General features: G+C 38.7%; 1 protein-coding gene across 4 annotated transcripts in view; it reads right to left on the bottom strand.

Annotated features, from left to right (window-relative positions):
• Window positions 1-14,722, bottom strand: part of LOC116288010 (uncharacterized) — an 81,894-nt gene that overhangs the window by 8,541 nt on the left and 58,631 nt on the right. For all 4 annotated transcript variants that reach the window (XM_031694724.2, XM_031694723.2, XM_031694725.2 and 1 more), the window contains 13 exons: window positions 13,051-13,365; window positions 9,302-11,212; window positions 8,114-8,611; window positions 7,226-7,567; window positions 5,879-6,397; window positions 5,111-5,510; window positions 4,008-4,243; window positions 3,332-3,667; window positions 2,762-3,094; window positions 2,116-2,439; window positions 1,596-1,922; window positions 1,133-1,441; window positions 284-601 (listed from right to left, as the gene is read on the bottom strand). In XM_031694724.2, the coding sequence (XP_031550584.2) occupies window positions 284-601; window positions 1,133-1,441; window positions 1,596-1,922; window positions 2,116-2,439; window positions 2,762-3,094; window positions 3,332-3,667; window positions 4,008-4,243; window positions 5,111-5,510; window positions 5,879-6,397; window positions 7,226-7,567; window positions 8,114-8,611; window positions 9,302-11,212; window positions 13,051-13,365 (6,168 nt within the window). The remainder of the gene's footprint in view (window positions 1-283; window positions 602-1,132; window positions 1,442-1,595; window positions 1,923-2,115; window positions 2,440-2,761; window positions 3,095-3,331; window positions 3,668-4,007; window positions 4,244-5,110; window positions 5,511-5,878; window positions 6,398-7,225; window positions 7,568-8,113; window positions 8,612-9,301; window positions 11,213-13,050; window positions 13,366-14,722) is intronic.

Raw genomic sequence — 14,722 nt, 5'->3', positions numbered from 1 at the left:
TAATGAATGTTAAGGGTTCTTAATGCATGTCAAGGGTACTTAATAAATGTTAAGGGTTCTTAATACATGTTAAGGGTACTTAATGTATGTTAAGGGTTCTTAATACATGTTAAGGGTACTTAATAAATGTTAAGGGTTCTTAATACATGTTGAGGGTATGTAATGTATGTTTAGGGTACTTAATGAATGTTAAGGGTTCTTAATGCATGTTAAGGAGACTTAATGCATGTTAAGGGTACTTAATGCATGTTAAGGAGACTTAATGCATGTTAAGGGTACTTACTGTGATCGCATAATCCCGCCTGAGATTCAGACTAGACTCAGTCTTCCAGCTATCCTCTTCCAACTGGATCGAAACTAGCAATTGATAAAGCGATGAATACTTAGACTCGAACGCCTTCCGTCTCTCAGCGATTTTCTTGTTGTCATCGAGCTTTGATTTGACTCGTTGCTTCAGACCATCGCATCTCTTACCAAGGTCATAGATTTGTCTGTTCACGGTGTCTGTTTGATCTCTTGAATCGCCCAGTACTCCTTCATCGATACTGCGATTCAGTGCTTCCAGTTTGCTTCTGGAGTCATCGGCCTCTGAAGATAGTTTCTTTTGGGAAAAAAAAGTTAATTAGATAAAAGAGATCTTATGAAGGGCCTTCAAGCACCCTTGAAGGTTTGATAGAGGGCTTAGATTTGAAAACATAGTAGGCTAGTACGCCGGTGTAAAAGTAATTAAGGGGCCAAGATCTGGCAAATTGACCCCTTGCATGTGACGTCAAGCGGCTCAATTTGGAGTACAGAACAAAAGAATTTCAATCCCTTGAGAACTGGAAACCTATTGTTATGTCCTCCAAATTGAGCTGCATTCCGACGTGCTGCAAGGGGTCTGTTAGTGGATATTAGCAAAGTGTCCTCTTGTCATTACAATCCATGATTGTTCAAAGCCCTCTCTTTAACAGTGCTATGAGCAATTAAAATTAAAGCTAAGGATATGTCAGTATAAAGCTAAGGTCGTAGTGTCTGATATCAAGAGGATGGAACGACAGACCTCTTGCTTCAATGTCAGCACACATGCCACTTAGCTAAGCTTTTTTTTTTTTTTTTTTTTTTAGGGCACCAATATTTAACCAATATTTACCTCTAATTCCTCAAACGACTGCTCAGCTTCAAGAGCAGAGCAACTTTCAGCTGTAACTTCAGCTTGATCGAGCCATGAGTTTAATTTATCCACAGTTTTCTTTATCTCCATGTAGCTACGAGTTGCCTTGTTGAGTCTCTCTGTTTTATGTCCCAGCTCATTTTCTAGCTCCTCAAAACGCTTGACCACCTCAGCTCTCAAGGGAAGAATGTAAGTCGAACTACGAATGACTTTGGTTTTGAGTTTATCTGCCATGATGTTTATTGAAGACAAACTTTCTCGATGAAGGTCGATCTCTTGTTCCATTGCCTGAAATGAGATGATGAATTGAACTCATTAAGCACTGTTAATTAAACTCAAACCCCAAATTCGGTCCAGATTCCAAGCAGGCGTCAAACCAGATCACAGGGGTGAACGCTGTAACGCTATCCAAAGTAGTACTAGTTTGCACAGTTGTACTTACCCGACATATCTCAAGCTGTTGTAGTTGTAGATTAAGTGGTACGTTAATCGTCACCGTTTCTGCAAGCAAAGCCTCCTGCTTTTCAATCCAGTCAACAAGTTCTGCGCATGCGCGCCTAAACTTCTGCCATGTGTCAAGAAGCTCTTTCTGTTGTTTTAACTTTTCTTGAAGATGACCGGTGACCCGGGAGAATCGTTCAGACACGGCGATGACGTTGTCTTCGAAATGGTTTGACACTGATGAGTCACAGTTTCGCGCCAATTCTGCTGCAACTTCTGTCACCTCGTCCAGTCTTCCTCTTGCTCCTTCCAGTCCTTCTCCAAACGTCTGTAGGAAATTCAAACCAAAATCATTAGGTAAGTTTTAATGTTACACGAATAACTTTGTTTTTCAACTTTTACACATTTTCAATAAAAAGCGCTTTCACAGTTAAGTTTAATTAGCTCAAAAGTCGCGTTTTCAGTTGATGATATCCTAAAGTATCCGAATCTCGCCACATTGGGAATTTTTTGTAAATTACCTCAAGCTGACGAACTCGTGATCTTAGGGCTTCCATATCTCCCGTGCCGCTGGAACTAGCATTCAATGCCTCTTGGATGTCATCCATAAAGCTGTTGAGATGATCCACTGCTGCTTCGTATCCCTCCACAGCACGTAAAGAGCTTTCTAACCATACTTCATACTCGTTAACTTTCGTGTTGAGCTCAGACCATCTTTCTTCAACCGTCTCGATGCTTTCCTGGAGTTCATCTTGGTCGACGGATTGGTCACCTATCAGACGTTTTCCGTAGTCTAGAACGTTTTTGACAGACTGTTTTTGAGTGACAAGAAAACCTTTCATGGCCTGTAGACACAACAATATTAAGTAAGTAAGTAAAGGTAGGGAAGTGAAAAAAGCGAGTGAAGCTTTATGCAACTGAATGAAAAGTTTTGTGTGAACCTTTTTTGTAATTTTTTCTTTGGGACCTTCTTGCTGTTATTGTTTGTTTTATTGTTTTATTGTTTGTTTTATTATTTGTCTGTCGGTCTGTCTGTCTGTCTGTCGGTCTGTCTGTTTGCCTGCTGTTTCTAACTCTATAGGTGAAATTACATTGTTGTTTGCTGCACGTGAGTCAGATTAATTTTTCATACCATATAGGTTGCAAAATGAGTCAAGAAGCCTTTACCTTGACATCTTCCAGTGCAATCCCAAATTCCTTCTTCGACACAATCTTCTGGTATTTGTTCATGGCTTCTTCTCTGGTCTCGAACCAATCATTGATATTTTTTAGTTCAGCGTAGAGCTTTTGGAACTCATTCCATCGGCTGATACCGTGTTTCAACTGACGCTCCTTCTCGGATAATAGATTGACAATTTGGTTCCCAGCCATTCCTAATCGACGTATAGCATCTCTAACGTCTAGTGCAGGACCATCGCAACGATCGCCTTGGAGCTCCTGCACATGCGCGGTAAGACCATCAAGAGCCTCGCGTTTGGACTCCAACTCTTTCATGATTTTCTAAAAAATAGACAAGAACGAGGATTCTTAACATTTTCTGAAGTGAAATAAAATTGCGACCTAAAAGTCTTGATCTAATTGTAACATTATAGTAACTGTCTTGAGTTCTTAGGCCCCACTCAGTTAGAAAAAGATATAACACTCAAGGTAATGACTTAGGGGCGGCTGTCAATTGATCGATATATGAGAGACAGGTTTTTACAATAAAAATACCATGACATGATTATTAAACTTTACCTTATATTTTTCGAGCCTTTTCTTCACGGAGTCCATGGAACTAGTGCCGACTGCGATAGCTGGTTCTTCAGCGGATCTCAGGACGTCTGTAAACCAAGCGTCTAGTTCTGCAACGTCTTCAAACAGCGCCACCACCATTAGATCAGCCCGGTGCCGAAGGATTTCCTCTTCGCGGTCCTCCAGTAAAGCCCACAATTCGGTCCAGTTTTCATCTAAACTGACTTGACTTTCTTGTAGGAAGTTGGTATCACCTCTAGAGAGCTGGAGGAGTTCTTGTACGACTTGATTCAGACGTTCTTTTGTTGCCTGATGTGATTCGATGTCTGTTTGGTATTGCTGAAACGGTTGAACATTACAAAGAGAAATTACTACATAACTATTGCAGCATGCAACAAGCAAACGGTGAATTAGCAAAATTCTACTTTTCGCAACTGAATTGCTGCAACCTGTGTCGCAACATTTTTCAAATTGCGCTGTAGGTTAAACGCTGCAATGCTTCACGCAACTTGTGCCGCAACGCTGTTGCAGCACAAATTGCAGAGAAAATTGCTCCTTGTAATCGCGCCTTTGATAAGCACCGTAGCGCTAACACGAGTAAATAGGGTATTTAGTGATGATTATGCATTGAAGTTCCAGGTCCCTGTTTTATTCCGTAAATTTATTTCATAAATATTACCTTCAAATTTTCGAGTTGCGACTCGATCATATCGAGTGTACAGCCAGAAACCTCTTCGTTTCTCATAAACCCAAGCACTGTCACTAACCAATCAACAAGATCATCCATCCCACTCTGATATTCCCGCCACAATTTTAGAAGTTTTTCCAGCCGCTGTCGTTCGTCTTTTGCCTCTTGGCGAACTGCCCGCCAGCGTTCTTTTACTTCACTGACAAGTCTTTGCACTTCTTCATTCCCTTTGACATACAATATCCGGTAAGTTAGTTGACGCACAGTTTGCCAATTACGTTCAAGTTTGCACAGAATCTTAGAGATAATTTATTACAGCAAAGCTCGAAAAGCTGTCTAGTAGAATCAAATATGAAGTTTCTTTGTATGTAGATGTCATTAAATAGTCAGTTGATGTTTCATCTACGTATTTTTATTATTTTACGTATTTTCGTGTTTTTACCACAAAAGAATGTCAAATATACACGACTAAATTCCAAAGGAGATTTTTTTCCATTCGATGTAGTCGTGTGTATTCAATAACTTTTACAAGTCTAGATTTTTGACTTTCGCCATCCGATTAACAAATAAAACAGCTTCGTCCGTGCTCCGTTCATTGATAAAGCACGCAGGAAGTGACGTAAGCACGAAAGTTTAAGGAGAGGAGCTTCTCACAGTTGTTGAGTGCTTACCATATTGATTTGATATGAATGTCCCCGGGACAGGTGTATATTTGTGAAATATACACCTGTACCGGGACATTATTGAGGATAACAACCGCACTACACAATGAGATTGGGGTGTGGCTGGTTATTAATACTGAACGGAGTGACTTACAAATGGTATTCAATCTGAAGTAATGAATTACCAAACTATCCAAACGCAAAAGACTTTTATGCCTTGCTGCAATGCTTTTTTATTTCGGACCACGTTTCATTCTCTTGAGTATCATTTCTTTGTATAGTGGTTGCGCATGAGTAAACATATGAATATAAATTCCACTCGAACAAATAATCTTATTCTCAAGGGAAGGACACGTGGTCTGAAATGGAAAAACATGATGCCCAAGGTAAAGAGGACAGAAAAAAGAAAATCTACTCTAGCAAGACACACACCTGTAGCAGTAAGAACTTGTTCTCCTTCATAGACTAGAGCATCTCTCGAAGACTGCTTGTCGTTTAACTTCTTGTCAAGCTCTCTCAACTTCATTACTTTGAGAAGAACAGTGTCTAAGCTCGCTTCGGGAAGTTCTCGAAGAGGAGAAAGAAGGTTTTGTGTCAAAATATCCATCCAAGTTGTTAGCTTTGCTTTTGATTCCTCAAAGGACTGCCACTGAAGAAGAACAGTGCTTATCCATTCTGCGTTCTCCTGGCATACTTCCTTCATGTTGTTGGCAAGTTGCATGACATCGTTGTAACTGTCGTTTCCTGTCATGGGCCCTTCATCAGACTGTACAGCGTATTCCTTGAACATTTCTAGTCGGGATATACGAGTTTGGATACTTCGAGAGAACGTCTAACAAAATAAGGAACAATGTTACAACACCTTCATTAGTGAGATTTTTTTTAGGGGTGGGGGGAGGACTTTAACATTTTTATTGACAAAACTGACATTTTTTATGTTATTATGTGGTACAGGCTCATCCTACAAGATGATGTGAACCAATGTTAATTTCTTAACAAATCTATTTGACTAGAATATATGACTGACTTAAACTGAGATAAGGAGTGTGGGTTAGCTGCATCAAGGACACGGCGTCAACTTGTGCACAGAAAGCCAAGAAATTTTAATGAACTAATATCAACTTAGTGACCCGATCCAATCGGTATCAAGTTGCAAAATACTGGAAAAATACTTGTAAAGTTGAGGGTATTTTACTTTACCTGGAACCTCTTTAACCTTAACCTAAGTGCTTCAATATCAGGAGGAACCGTCTCATCCGCTGCAAGTTCATGGAAAACAGCTTCTTGCGAAGTCAACCATTCCGCTAAGTCATTTAGTTCATTTCTGTATTGCCTCTGTCTCGTTTTGGGTGATTTCTGATCAAGTGGCGATCCGCTTTGACCTGGCGAACGTCTTCTATTGGGTGAAGGTGTTCTTTGATCTCTAGGGGTGGATGGACCGTCCTTAGATGTTTCTCCACGAGGAGTGCGTGCAGGCAATGTTTGGACTGCTTCAACATTCTCGACTAGTACAGATTTTTCTTCAACAGTTCGAGGTGTTGGTAACAATTCGAGACTTTGTAAGTGTCGCTCTCTTGAACGTATTAAAGGCCGTTGTCTTTCCCAAGTTCGGTTTAGTTCAGCTAGTTTACTTTTCTTCTGAGAGCTCAAAGTTTCATCGTTTGTTTTGTTCAAAAAGTCAATGGTAAACTGGTGCATGATTGCATAGCTTTGAAGGATCTGTGGGAAAACATTTCCTCAGTTAATTTCCTCGCGTAGCATTAAAAATAAGGAGATAGAAAACATCTATTTCGAGCAATTATTACTAATTAATAGCTATTGCGGTTATTACTCCTCAATGTTTCAGAACAAATCCGTATATCTAAAGTTTGATTCTGTTGCCCGTTTGAAATGTGTGGAGAATAACCGTTGTTTACGGTGCATTTCGCATTACTTTACCGCGGTGGGTTGGGAAGTTCGTTCGGAAGTGCTCTTTGAAATTCATAACATCTTGAATTCAGAAACTCGTCGGAAATGCTTTTCAAACTTAACTTCCAAGTTGGATTTTATCACAATACAAGGTATTTAACTTATTGACCTGTTTTGGTATGAGTTTTGGAACATTTGAAGTTTTTTAAGATACAATTTCAGCAAAATTTTGAAATATAGATGTAAACAGTTCACGGTTCACTGAACTTTGTTCACTTGAAGTTCGGAAGTTCACTGCCAACTTGGCAACTTCCAAACGAACTTCCCAACCCGCCGCGGTAAAGTAATGTGAAATGAACTGTAAAGTGACATTGTTTTCACGTATTTTCACGTATTAGTTAGCACGATTTTTTCAAGAAATTAATGATATCAGCAACTGTCCACAACAGGGGAAGTACGAGTGGTGTGCTCTGTTAACATGCCTACCCCGCTTAGGGAAAGATCCTGGATTTGACATGCGCACCGGTTGTTCGTAAGTTCTCTCTAAGCTTGTGCTTCGAGGTCTTTTATTTGGGTTTTCATGATTTATCTTTTAATAAAAATTAAAGTAACTATTTCAGAAATGATATATCGACTTACCATGAACTTCAACAACTCCAAATCAAGGTTTTTCTCCTTGTCCAAAGGTCCTAGTTGCCTGATAGTCTTCTCGATTAAAGAGCTGTGTTCTAAACACTCCGCAAGCTTGGCATCAAAATCATGACTGTTTAGGACAACAGTTTCTACTTTGACCATCTTTTCAATGGCGGCGTGTATTTCGAATACCTTTGCTACCATGAGTCTTATGATTCCATGGATTAATTGCTCCAAATCATTCATGTGTTTTTTAAGGGTAACTTCCTGGCTTGAGGAAAGGTTTGTTGACTGGTTGGATATGTCATTTAGTCTTGCTTGCTGGTGCTTGGTTTCGCCGAGAAGGGACTGAGGAAAAGAATAGGATTTCGTTTATTAAATGACAACCTTATACAGTTAGAGTATACCACACATCGGAATAGACCATTTGCACTAACAGGTCACGTGAATCTACCTCCTTAAGTCGAACAGGTGTGTCAAAATGAACACCTGAAATGAAAATGGCACCTAGCTATTAGTAACAAGTGGCTGGCCAGCATTTGCCAACTTTTTTCCATTTTTTTCCACACAAATCTTTATAAACTTTTCGACTTAATAGAGTTTAATGCCATTTCTCCCGAGTCTCATATCATGAGCTGAAACTCTGGTGGGTACTTTGACACAGCTAAATATAATAGGGGTAGGGTCACGTGACCATTTAGCGCAAGTCGTCCTGAAAAAATCCACCTTTTAGCATTTGGGGAGAACATTAAAAGCATTATGAAAAGTATTCCTCTATACTTCCAAAGGGTGTGTGACAGACTGGAGGACATTCCTCCGCAATCCCGAGCATCTTGTCGTTCGTTTTTATAATACACTGTCCTTTTGAATATTACTATTCAAATAATGCATTACCTGAATGCGTTCTAGTTGCTGCTTCAACACAGCCATGTCACCATCAACGATCTCTTCCGAGACCAAAGTTTCCTCAATGCCAGCTACCCCATCAAACAATTCGTGAAGTTCCATCTGTGTGACAAAGTTGTCATCATCCTCCACGCCGTTTTCAAGAGTTTCGCCCAATACCTCCTCGTTGTTTTCTTGCCTTCCATCGATGTCGTTCTCATAAGGTGCGTACAGCGATCTTAGCAACGCAAAATTCTCTCTAAAGCTTAAAATGTCACTTTCTGGTATATCTTCAGTGCCATGAGTTCGTTGCTGTACAAACGTCTCGAGTTCATTTTGTCTTGAAGCGGCCCGTTGCTGTAGCTGTTCCCATAGGGTGTTGACGGCATTGAGCCGCTCGTCCAAGATGATCATGAGGCTACTGTTCTTTTGAAGTGGAAACCGTTCTGCCAATGTATTCATGACGTCAATGCGTCCTTGCTGACGAGACATCTCTACACACAAGGCCTGGATGATAATAAAAAAAACCATTCAGTCCTGTGACATCTGTATTGGTGTTTCAAATACGTGGGATTATATGGTAAAACGTTACACTGAACACATATGTCAATGGCCTTGGAAGACCACATTTGCGTTTATGGGCGGGGGGATTGCGAAGTTTAACCTGACATCATTTCCTGTCTCGGGCAGAATTTTTATCAGCTGAATCGCAAGTTTACAATATAATTATATTACATAATATAATTCTTTCTGGCTTTTGGAGCAGATAATGTGATTCAAAGACTATTTATCAGTTGATTAAAACCCAGCAATAGTTAACACTTATTGACTGGGGCAGAGGGAAACAAGGTTTTTTTGTGGTCTCGAGCCGGTGAAACATCACTGTCGAAGGAACAAAAAACAAACTGCTTTCCCGAGGTTCCAGTCAATTAAGCGTCTTGCTATAAACCAAGTGTCTAAGAACACGAGCCATTATTTGACTTTTTGATTATCTGATTTTGAAAAACTAAGAAAATCTTAAATTCCAGGGAAATCACTTCCGGTATCGTTGTTACCTGTCAACAACATATCATGTTCACGTGATAACCTCTCGCCCAATCAGAGTACGAAAAATGGACTTCGACAGTTTGTTTATAACATTCCAGATTACTTGATCTGAATGTAATAGGTGGAGTTCGGAAGATAAGTTTTACTTACCACGTGTCTAGCTAACTCGTCTTTCACGTTGTCATCGATACACTGACAAGCCCTTATCATATCTTCAATAACACGTAACTTTTCCAGCAGCTTCTCAACCTCCACAACAAAAACATCTAAACTCATCCCTTCCTCAAGAGGCACTTCGTACTCGTCAAGTTCCCGAAGCCGGCTAAACGCACTACCAAAGTATGAGGATTGATAAGCTGTTGAATCTCGTACATATGAGCTGATTGGGTCTTGAGGCGGTGAGTTTCTTGGTCTGACCCTGTGTCTACGCCGGGCTATTTCATCAAGAATCTCTTTGGCTTCTGTGGTACCAGCTTCTTCCGGGTCACCGTTGCTAATACCTGGAAATATGTCTGAAATTGAAGATATTTGTTGAGCTGCCTCATCTTGCTTGTCATCTGGGGCATCAGCACTGTAGTGTGTCCGCGGAAAGTCTGGAGAACTCACTTCGTACACATCCTCCTCGGAAAACGAGTTTTGCTCCTGTTTGCATGTTTCTGAAGTAGAAATCGAACCAGAAAGGTCTTGACCAGTTTGTAAAGGACCCTCACCTTCTCGTTCATTAGTCAACTGGGATTCAAAATCAAGATAGCTATCACTTTCAATATCAATACTCGCACCAACAGGATCAGTTCTCTGACCCATATTAATAGATTCCTGGCTATCGTCCAGGTTTTCTTCGAAATGAGTAAAATCTTTAGGTTTAGTATTGGTGTTCCCTGCTGACACCGAGTTTATGATCGATTCATGGCTACCACTTTCGATTTTTATCTCGTCTATTTCTGATGCTAACGCGTGTTCGTCTGCTACACGGCACGGAGCATTTTCTATACTGTCTTCTGAATCGCTTAAAACAGTCTCATTCGTTGCTTTTGGTCTATGGACGTCATTAAACATTTCCTCGTTAACACCTTCCTCTCTATTCTTTGATTCTGTAACCGATGGAACATCATTTTCTTCTTCTTTTGTTGGCTGATTTTCCTTTAACTGCACATTGTTGGTAGCTACATCTTCCTCCTCGTGACTATCTGAAACGACATCTTGCGCATGCTCAACAGCGTCCAGCTCATCGCTTAATGGGCTTTCATTAACCTCTTTATTTCTATCATCATTAGCTACGTGGTCTTCTCTTTCATCGTCTTCGCAATAATCTTCAAAAATTTCGTTTTTATCGGTCAGCGGTTTTTCACCAGAAACTTCCCCCTCGTCATCCGTACCCTCCGAATAACGCACCTCTTCGCCATTTTCGTCGGTAAAAACTAGAAGAGGTACATCGGCTTGAGAAGTTTTCTTAGACACATTAAAACTACTTGAGCTTTCCTCGACGTCTGGAGATTCATTAGGCTGTGATGAATGTGAAGTGTCCGATTGATTTTGTAAGAGTTCTTCGTATTCGTTGGAAGAAACCGAAATTCCTCCCTTTTCTTTTCCTATTCTTTCCATTTTACTTCTATTTACGGCGTGTTCCGAATCACAGCTATCAACGTCGTTAATATGAGTCTCGCTTTTTTTCAACAAGCTTTCAAACGACTCCATTGAAGAGACTCCACTTTCATTGTCCAAATCTGAGTCAACAAGGTTTTCGCCGTTCTCTGTCTTCCGTGATGAAGCAGCTGCTCCGTTCTCGACAATATTTAAATCATCCCGTTCTTTACTGTCCTCCTTATTTACCTCCACATTTGCTTCGACTTTTTCTGTTGTAAAGCTTGTTGTTTCTACGTAGGGGTCACCGAAGTTACTTAAAGCGTCTTGACGAAGAGTTTCGAAATCCTCACTTAATCTACTTGTGTTTGCTTTGATTTTTTCGAGTTCGTCCTCAGAACAAAACTCAACAAGGTTTCCTTCTCGCTCCTTTAAATCTTCTATCAGACTTCTGATAAAGGGAATCTCGATACTCAGATCCTACAAAGAAACGAAGAGGTAAACAGAAGTAAGTAACGAGAGACTACATGTTTGCTATGACCTGCTTCGAAGTAATAGGGTCACACTAGCGACGCGAAATGGAAATCCATCCGTATCGTATAACATTTTAAATAAAAAATCTTAATTTCAAACGCAATTTACCTAAACAACATAACACAGAGATATTTTCAAATGAACTAATCGATGGATTTCAGTACAGTATTTAGTGAATATTTGATGTACATAAGTGATATACAGACAACCATATGTAGACAAAGATAATTAATATTCATGACTTCATTCTGAACAATGCTAACTGAACACTACTTTTAAATAACAAAAAGAAACGAACGCTAAGTATCTGTACATTGAAAGGCCTGCGGCAAACGTACAATAGAATATCAAATGCAAGATCTATCGCTCTGCTTCGAGTTTATATATTATTTCAGGGGGGAGGGGCGAAGATTCTTGTCAGTAAAATATTTCTCTCACAGCCTCTCTCTACTGAGTTTCTAAGTTTTTCAGGGCCCGTTTCAATTATTTGTTAAACTTTCCAAAGTCTTCAGAGGTCTTTTCTCATAGTAGACATGAATTTTAATCCCCTTTCTCTCAAATATATCATGTTTCTCCGTCATCTCATTTATCATAATAAATATACTTTCACTGATTATTGAATTATTAAGTCTATCACTACAACAACAACAAAAAATACTACAAAGATGTACTGTATACTTTACAAGCTGCTGAGCCAATACTCTACAAAACATGAAAAGAAAAATTGATATAAAGGTAAACAACATATATGAAAATTAAAAACTACTATGACTCATGAAAACTGGTTTACATCAGTAAAAAGCAGTCTCCATTTCAAGAGGAATCATATCTTGGATTCCGAACCTATACGTTCACATTTCCGTTACATTTCCGCTCCGGCGTCGAAACAATTTCGTTTTTGGGAAGAACTTTAAAAAGAGTACCACCTTAAATATGATTGATTTTGCTTTGATTGAAAGCTATGGTTTACTGAACAAAATGGTCGTTTACTGGCTAACTTTTTGAGAATGAGAGGAAATTCATCTGGATTTCAAATTCTGTGAAAGTAAAAGATTAAATCACTGGAAAAAAATATATAGAATAGAGAGAAACAAATTGGAAAATTACCAGAGAGCATCATTAGTATTTATCTTACATAATATAATGCCAGGCGTTACATTTTCAACAACTGCGTTACTTTCACAGGTTTGGGGAACAAAATTTACGATACGTTACACGTGATTAGCGATATTGCGTGACAGAACCGCGTATGCTAATACACGCGTGACAGAAAACAGATGAGTGTTTCAAGGATGTACAATAAATGAGTCTAATAAATAAAATAAAAAAGATGAATTGGACATAATTTGCCGACGAATTAAATGTCAACTAAATAGAAAATATAAATAGTACCCTGCCACTAACATTAATTCACTTTTTAGGAATATTACACAAATAAGAAGAAACGAAACATTTCACACAAAAATTATACAACAAAAATAAGTTACTTAATGTTATTAACACTAAAACATGTATTTTGATAAAATAGTTCAAATTTACATCAAATTGAAAAGAAGACCGGATATTTTGAAAAGAGCTGAATGGTTGTTATGGAGACCCTAAAAACTAAGCAGACTTAATCGCTCAGGAGTTAATAATATGCACAAAACTAGTTGTTCATCCGTGCTGTGACTCGTGCAGAAAAACAATAGACACAGCTTGCAATTATGTAGTTGCTGTACAGAGTACACAGCGATGAGACGTCGTTCAGGCTCCAGAAAACAAAATCTATTAGTCATACATACTTGTATTTTCTCGTGCCGTTCGCTTATATCCGTCGTTCTGACCCCTCGTAGCCGTGTCTTGAAGTCAGAGACTCGTTCTTCGCAGTCTTTGAACGCGACCTCGAACTCTGCCATGTGGTAGTAACGGTCGCCAATATCCTTCTCTTTCCGTGATACTAGCAACTGTATACGATTAAGGCTGTCTTGTACGGTGTTTATTCTCTCTCTTAGAACATCTCCTTCCATTGCATCTTCCAGTAAGTCGATAAGACGGTAACCTTGATTACGAGTGCTCTCGAAATCAGTCACACTAATATCGACTTCGTCGCTCAGCGCCTGAAAGCAAAAAGAGTGAGCAAAGACTTCTCTGTCAGCCATTATGTGACTAATATTATTATCTCTCCCCCTCTCTGAGAAAATTCATGTTTACTGCTGCCAAAGGTCGTCTTCTACCAAACATTCCAAATAAATTACAGAGGGATTAAATTTCATTACATATCGAAACAGATGGGTTTCGGTAGTTTATGACTCTAGGTAACCATCATTCATAAACTATTTAACAGAGCGTGCGTAAAGACACCGTTAGAGCCAGAATGCTTGGGGAGATTGTCATCGTGGATGAATATATTAAAGTCAAGTTGAATCTTAATTGGTAGTCTACAGCCACTGGTGAAACACGCTTCCTCGTTAAACCTATATCTTGGAGGACAATTTTATCATTAGGTTTCATTGGCCTAAATGGGAACACGACATTTGTATAATGTATTTAAATCAAATTTTAAAAAATCCTTTTATTTATTTTTTGAAACAAAAACATTATTGAAAAAAATTTGAACACAATTTGAACATCACTTTGTTTCGCTCTCCGTATTTTGTCAACGTGGTGTATTTACTTTGCCAACATCATTTCCCCAAAATGCAAATTCACTTCCTTCTTGAAAGATTTTTTTTTTTTTTTTTTTTTTTCCTAATCCGAAGAAACTTTAGGTAGGTTCAGTACTTAAAAGAATTTAAGTCATTCATTATAATACTAAAAAGATTCAACACAATATTCACATAATTATAAACCATAATTCAAAAGTCTTTTTGGAACCTGTCAGAACAAGCGAGTTGACATTTAATCAATTTATTCTTGTTCTCTGATTGGCTGCTTAGGTCTTGACGTCGTCATATTTATTTCATTTCACCTGCTGGTTGCAAATGACAGAAAGTTTTTAAGCCGGGCCAAAAGAAAGTCAAATATCAGAAACTAAAATAATTTATGACTGTATTTAGTGAACAATATAACACCGACTAAGGCCTTATGAAAAAGAATTTGAATAAATGTTTAAAGAGATAAATTTAAAGCGTCAAAAGATTGCCAATATATTTTTGTTTGCATGTAGCCGATTTAAAAATACTATACATTTGAAAAGCTGTCTGAGATTAAAAACCCCCGAGGAACATCAAAACACATTTACAGCTGAAACGGAAAAGAGCAAAAGATTTGTTGGGGGACTGATTTCAAAATATTTATTCATAGAAAGCCTGTCAAACCAAACCCAGACATATTCATGTTGCTAATGTTGTCGCTATACCATACTGTTATTCTATCTACAAAAAGAAGAAGTTGTTTCAAAAAGAAATTTGAATTTGAAAGCTTGTCTAGAAAAATAAAAATTTATATTTTTATATGTGATTTGAATTTTCTGTC

Source organism: Actinia tenebrosa, unplaced genomic scaffold (genome assembly GCF_029948245.1).
Source record: "Actinia tenebrosa isolate PJP-AT-01 unplaced genomic scaffold, QUT_ActTen_1.0 PGA_scaffold4__44_contigs__length_22323623, whole genome shotgun sequence".
In the NCBI taxonomy this organism is placed as follows: Eukaryota; Metazoa; Cnidaria; class Anthozoa; order Actiniaria; family Actiniidae; genus Actinia; species Actinia tenebrosa.
Note: the sequence above shows the minus strand (reverse complement) of the source record. Positions and strands in the feature narration are given on the sequence as shown.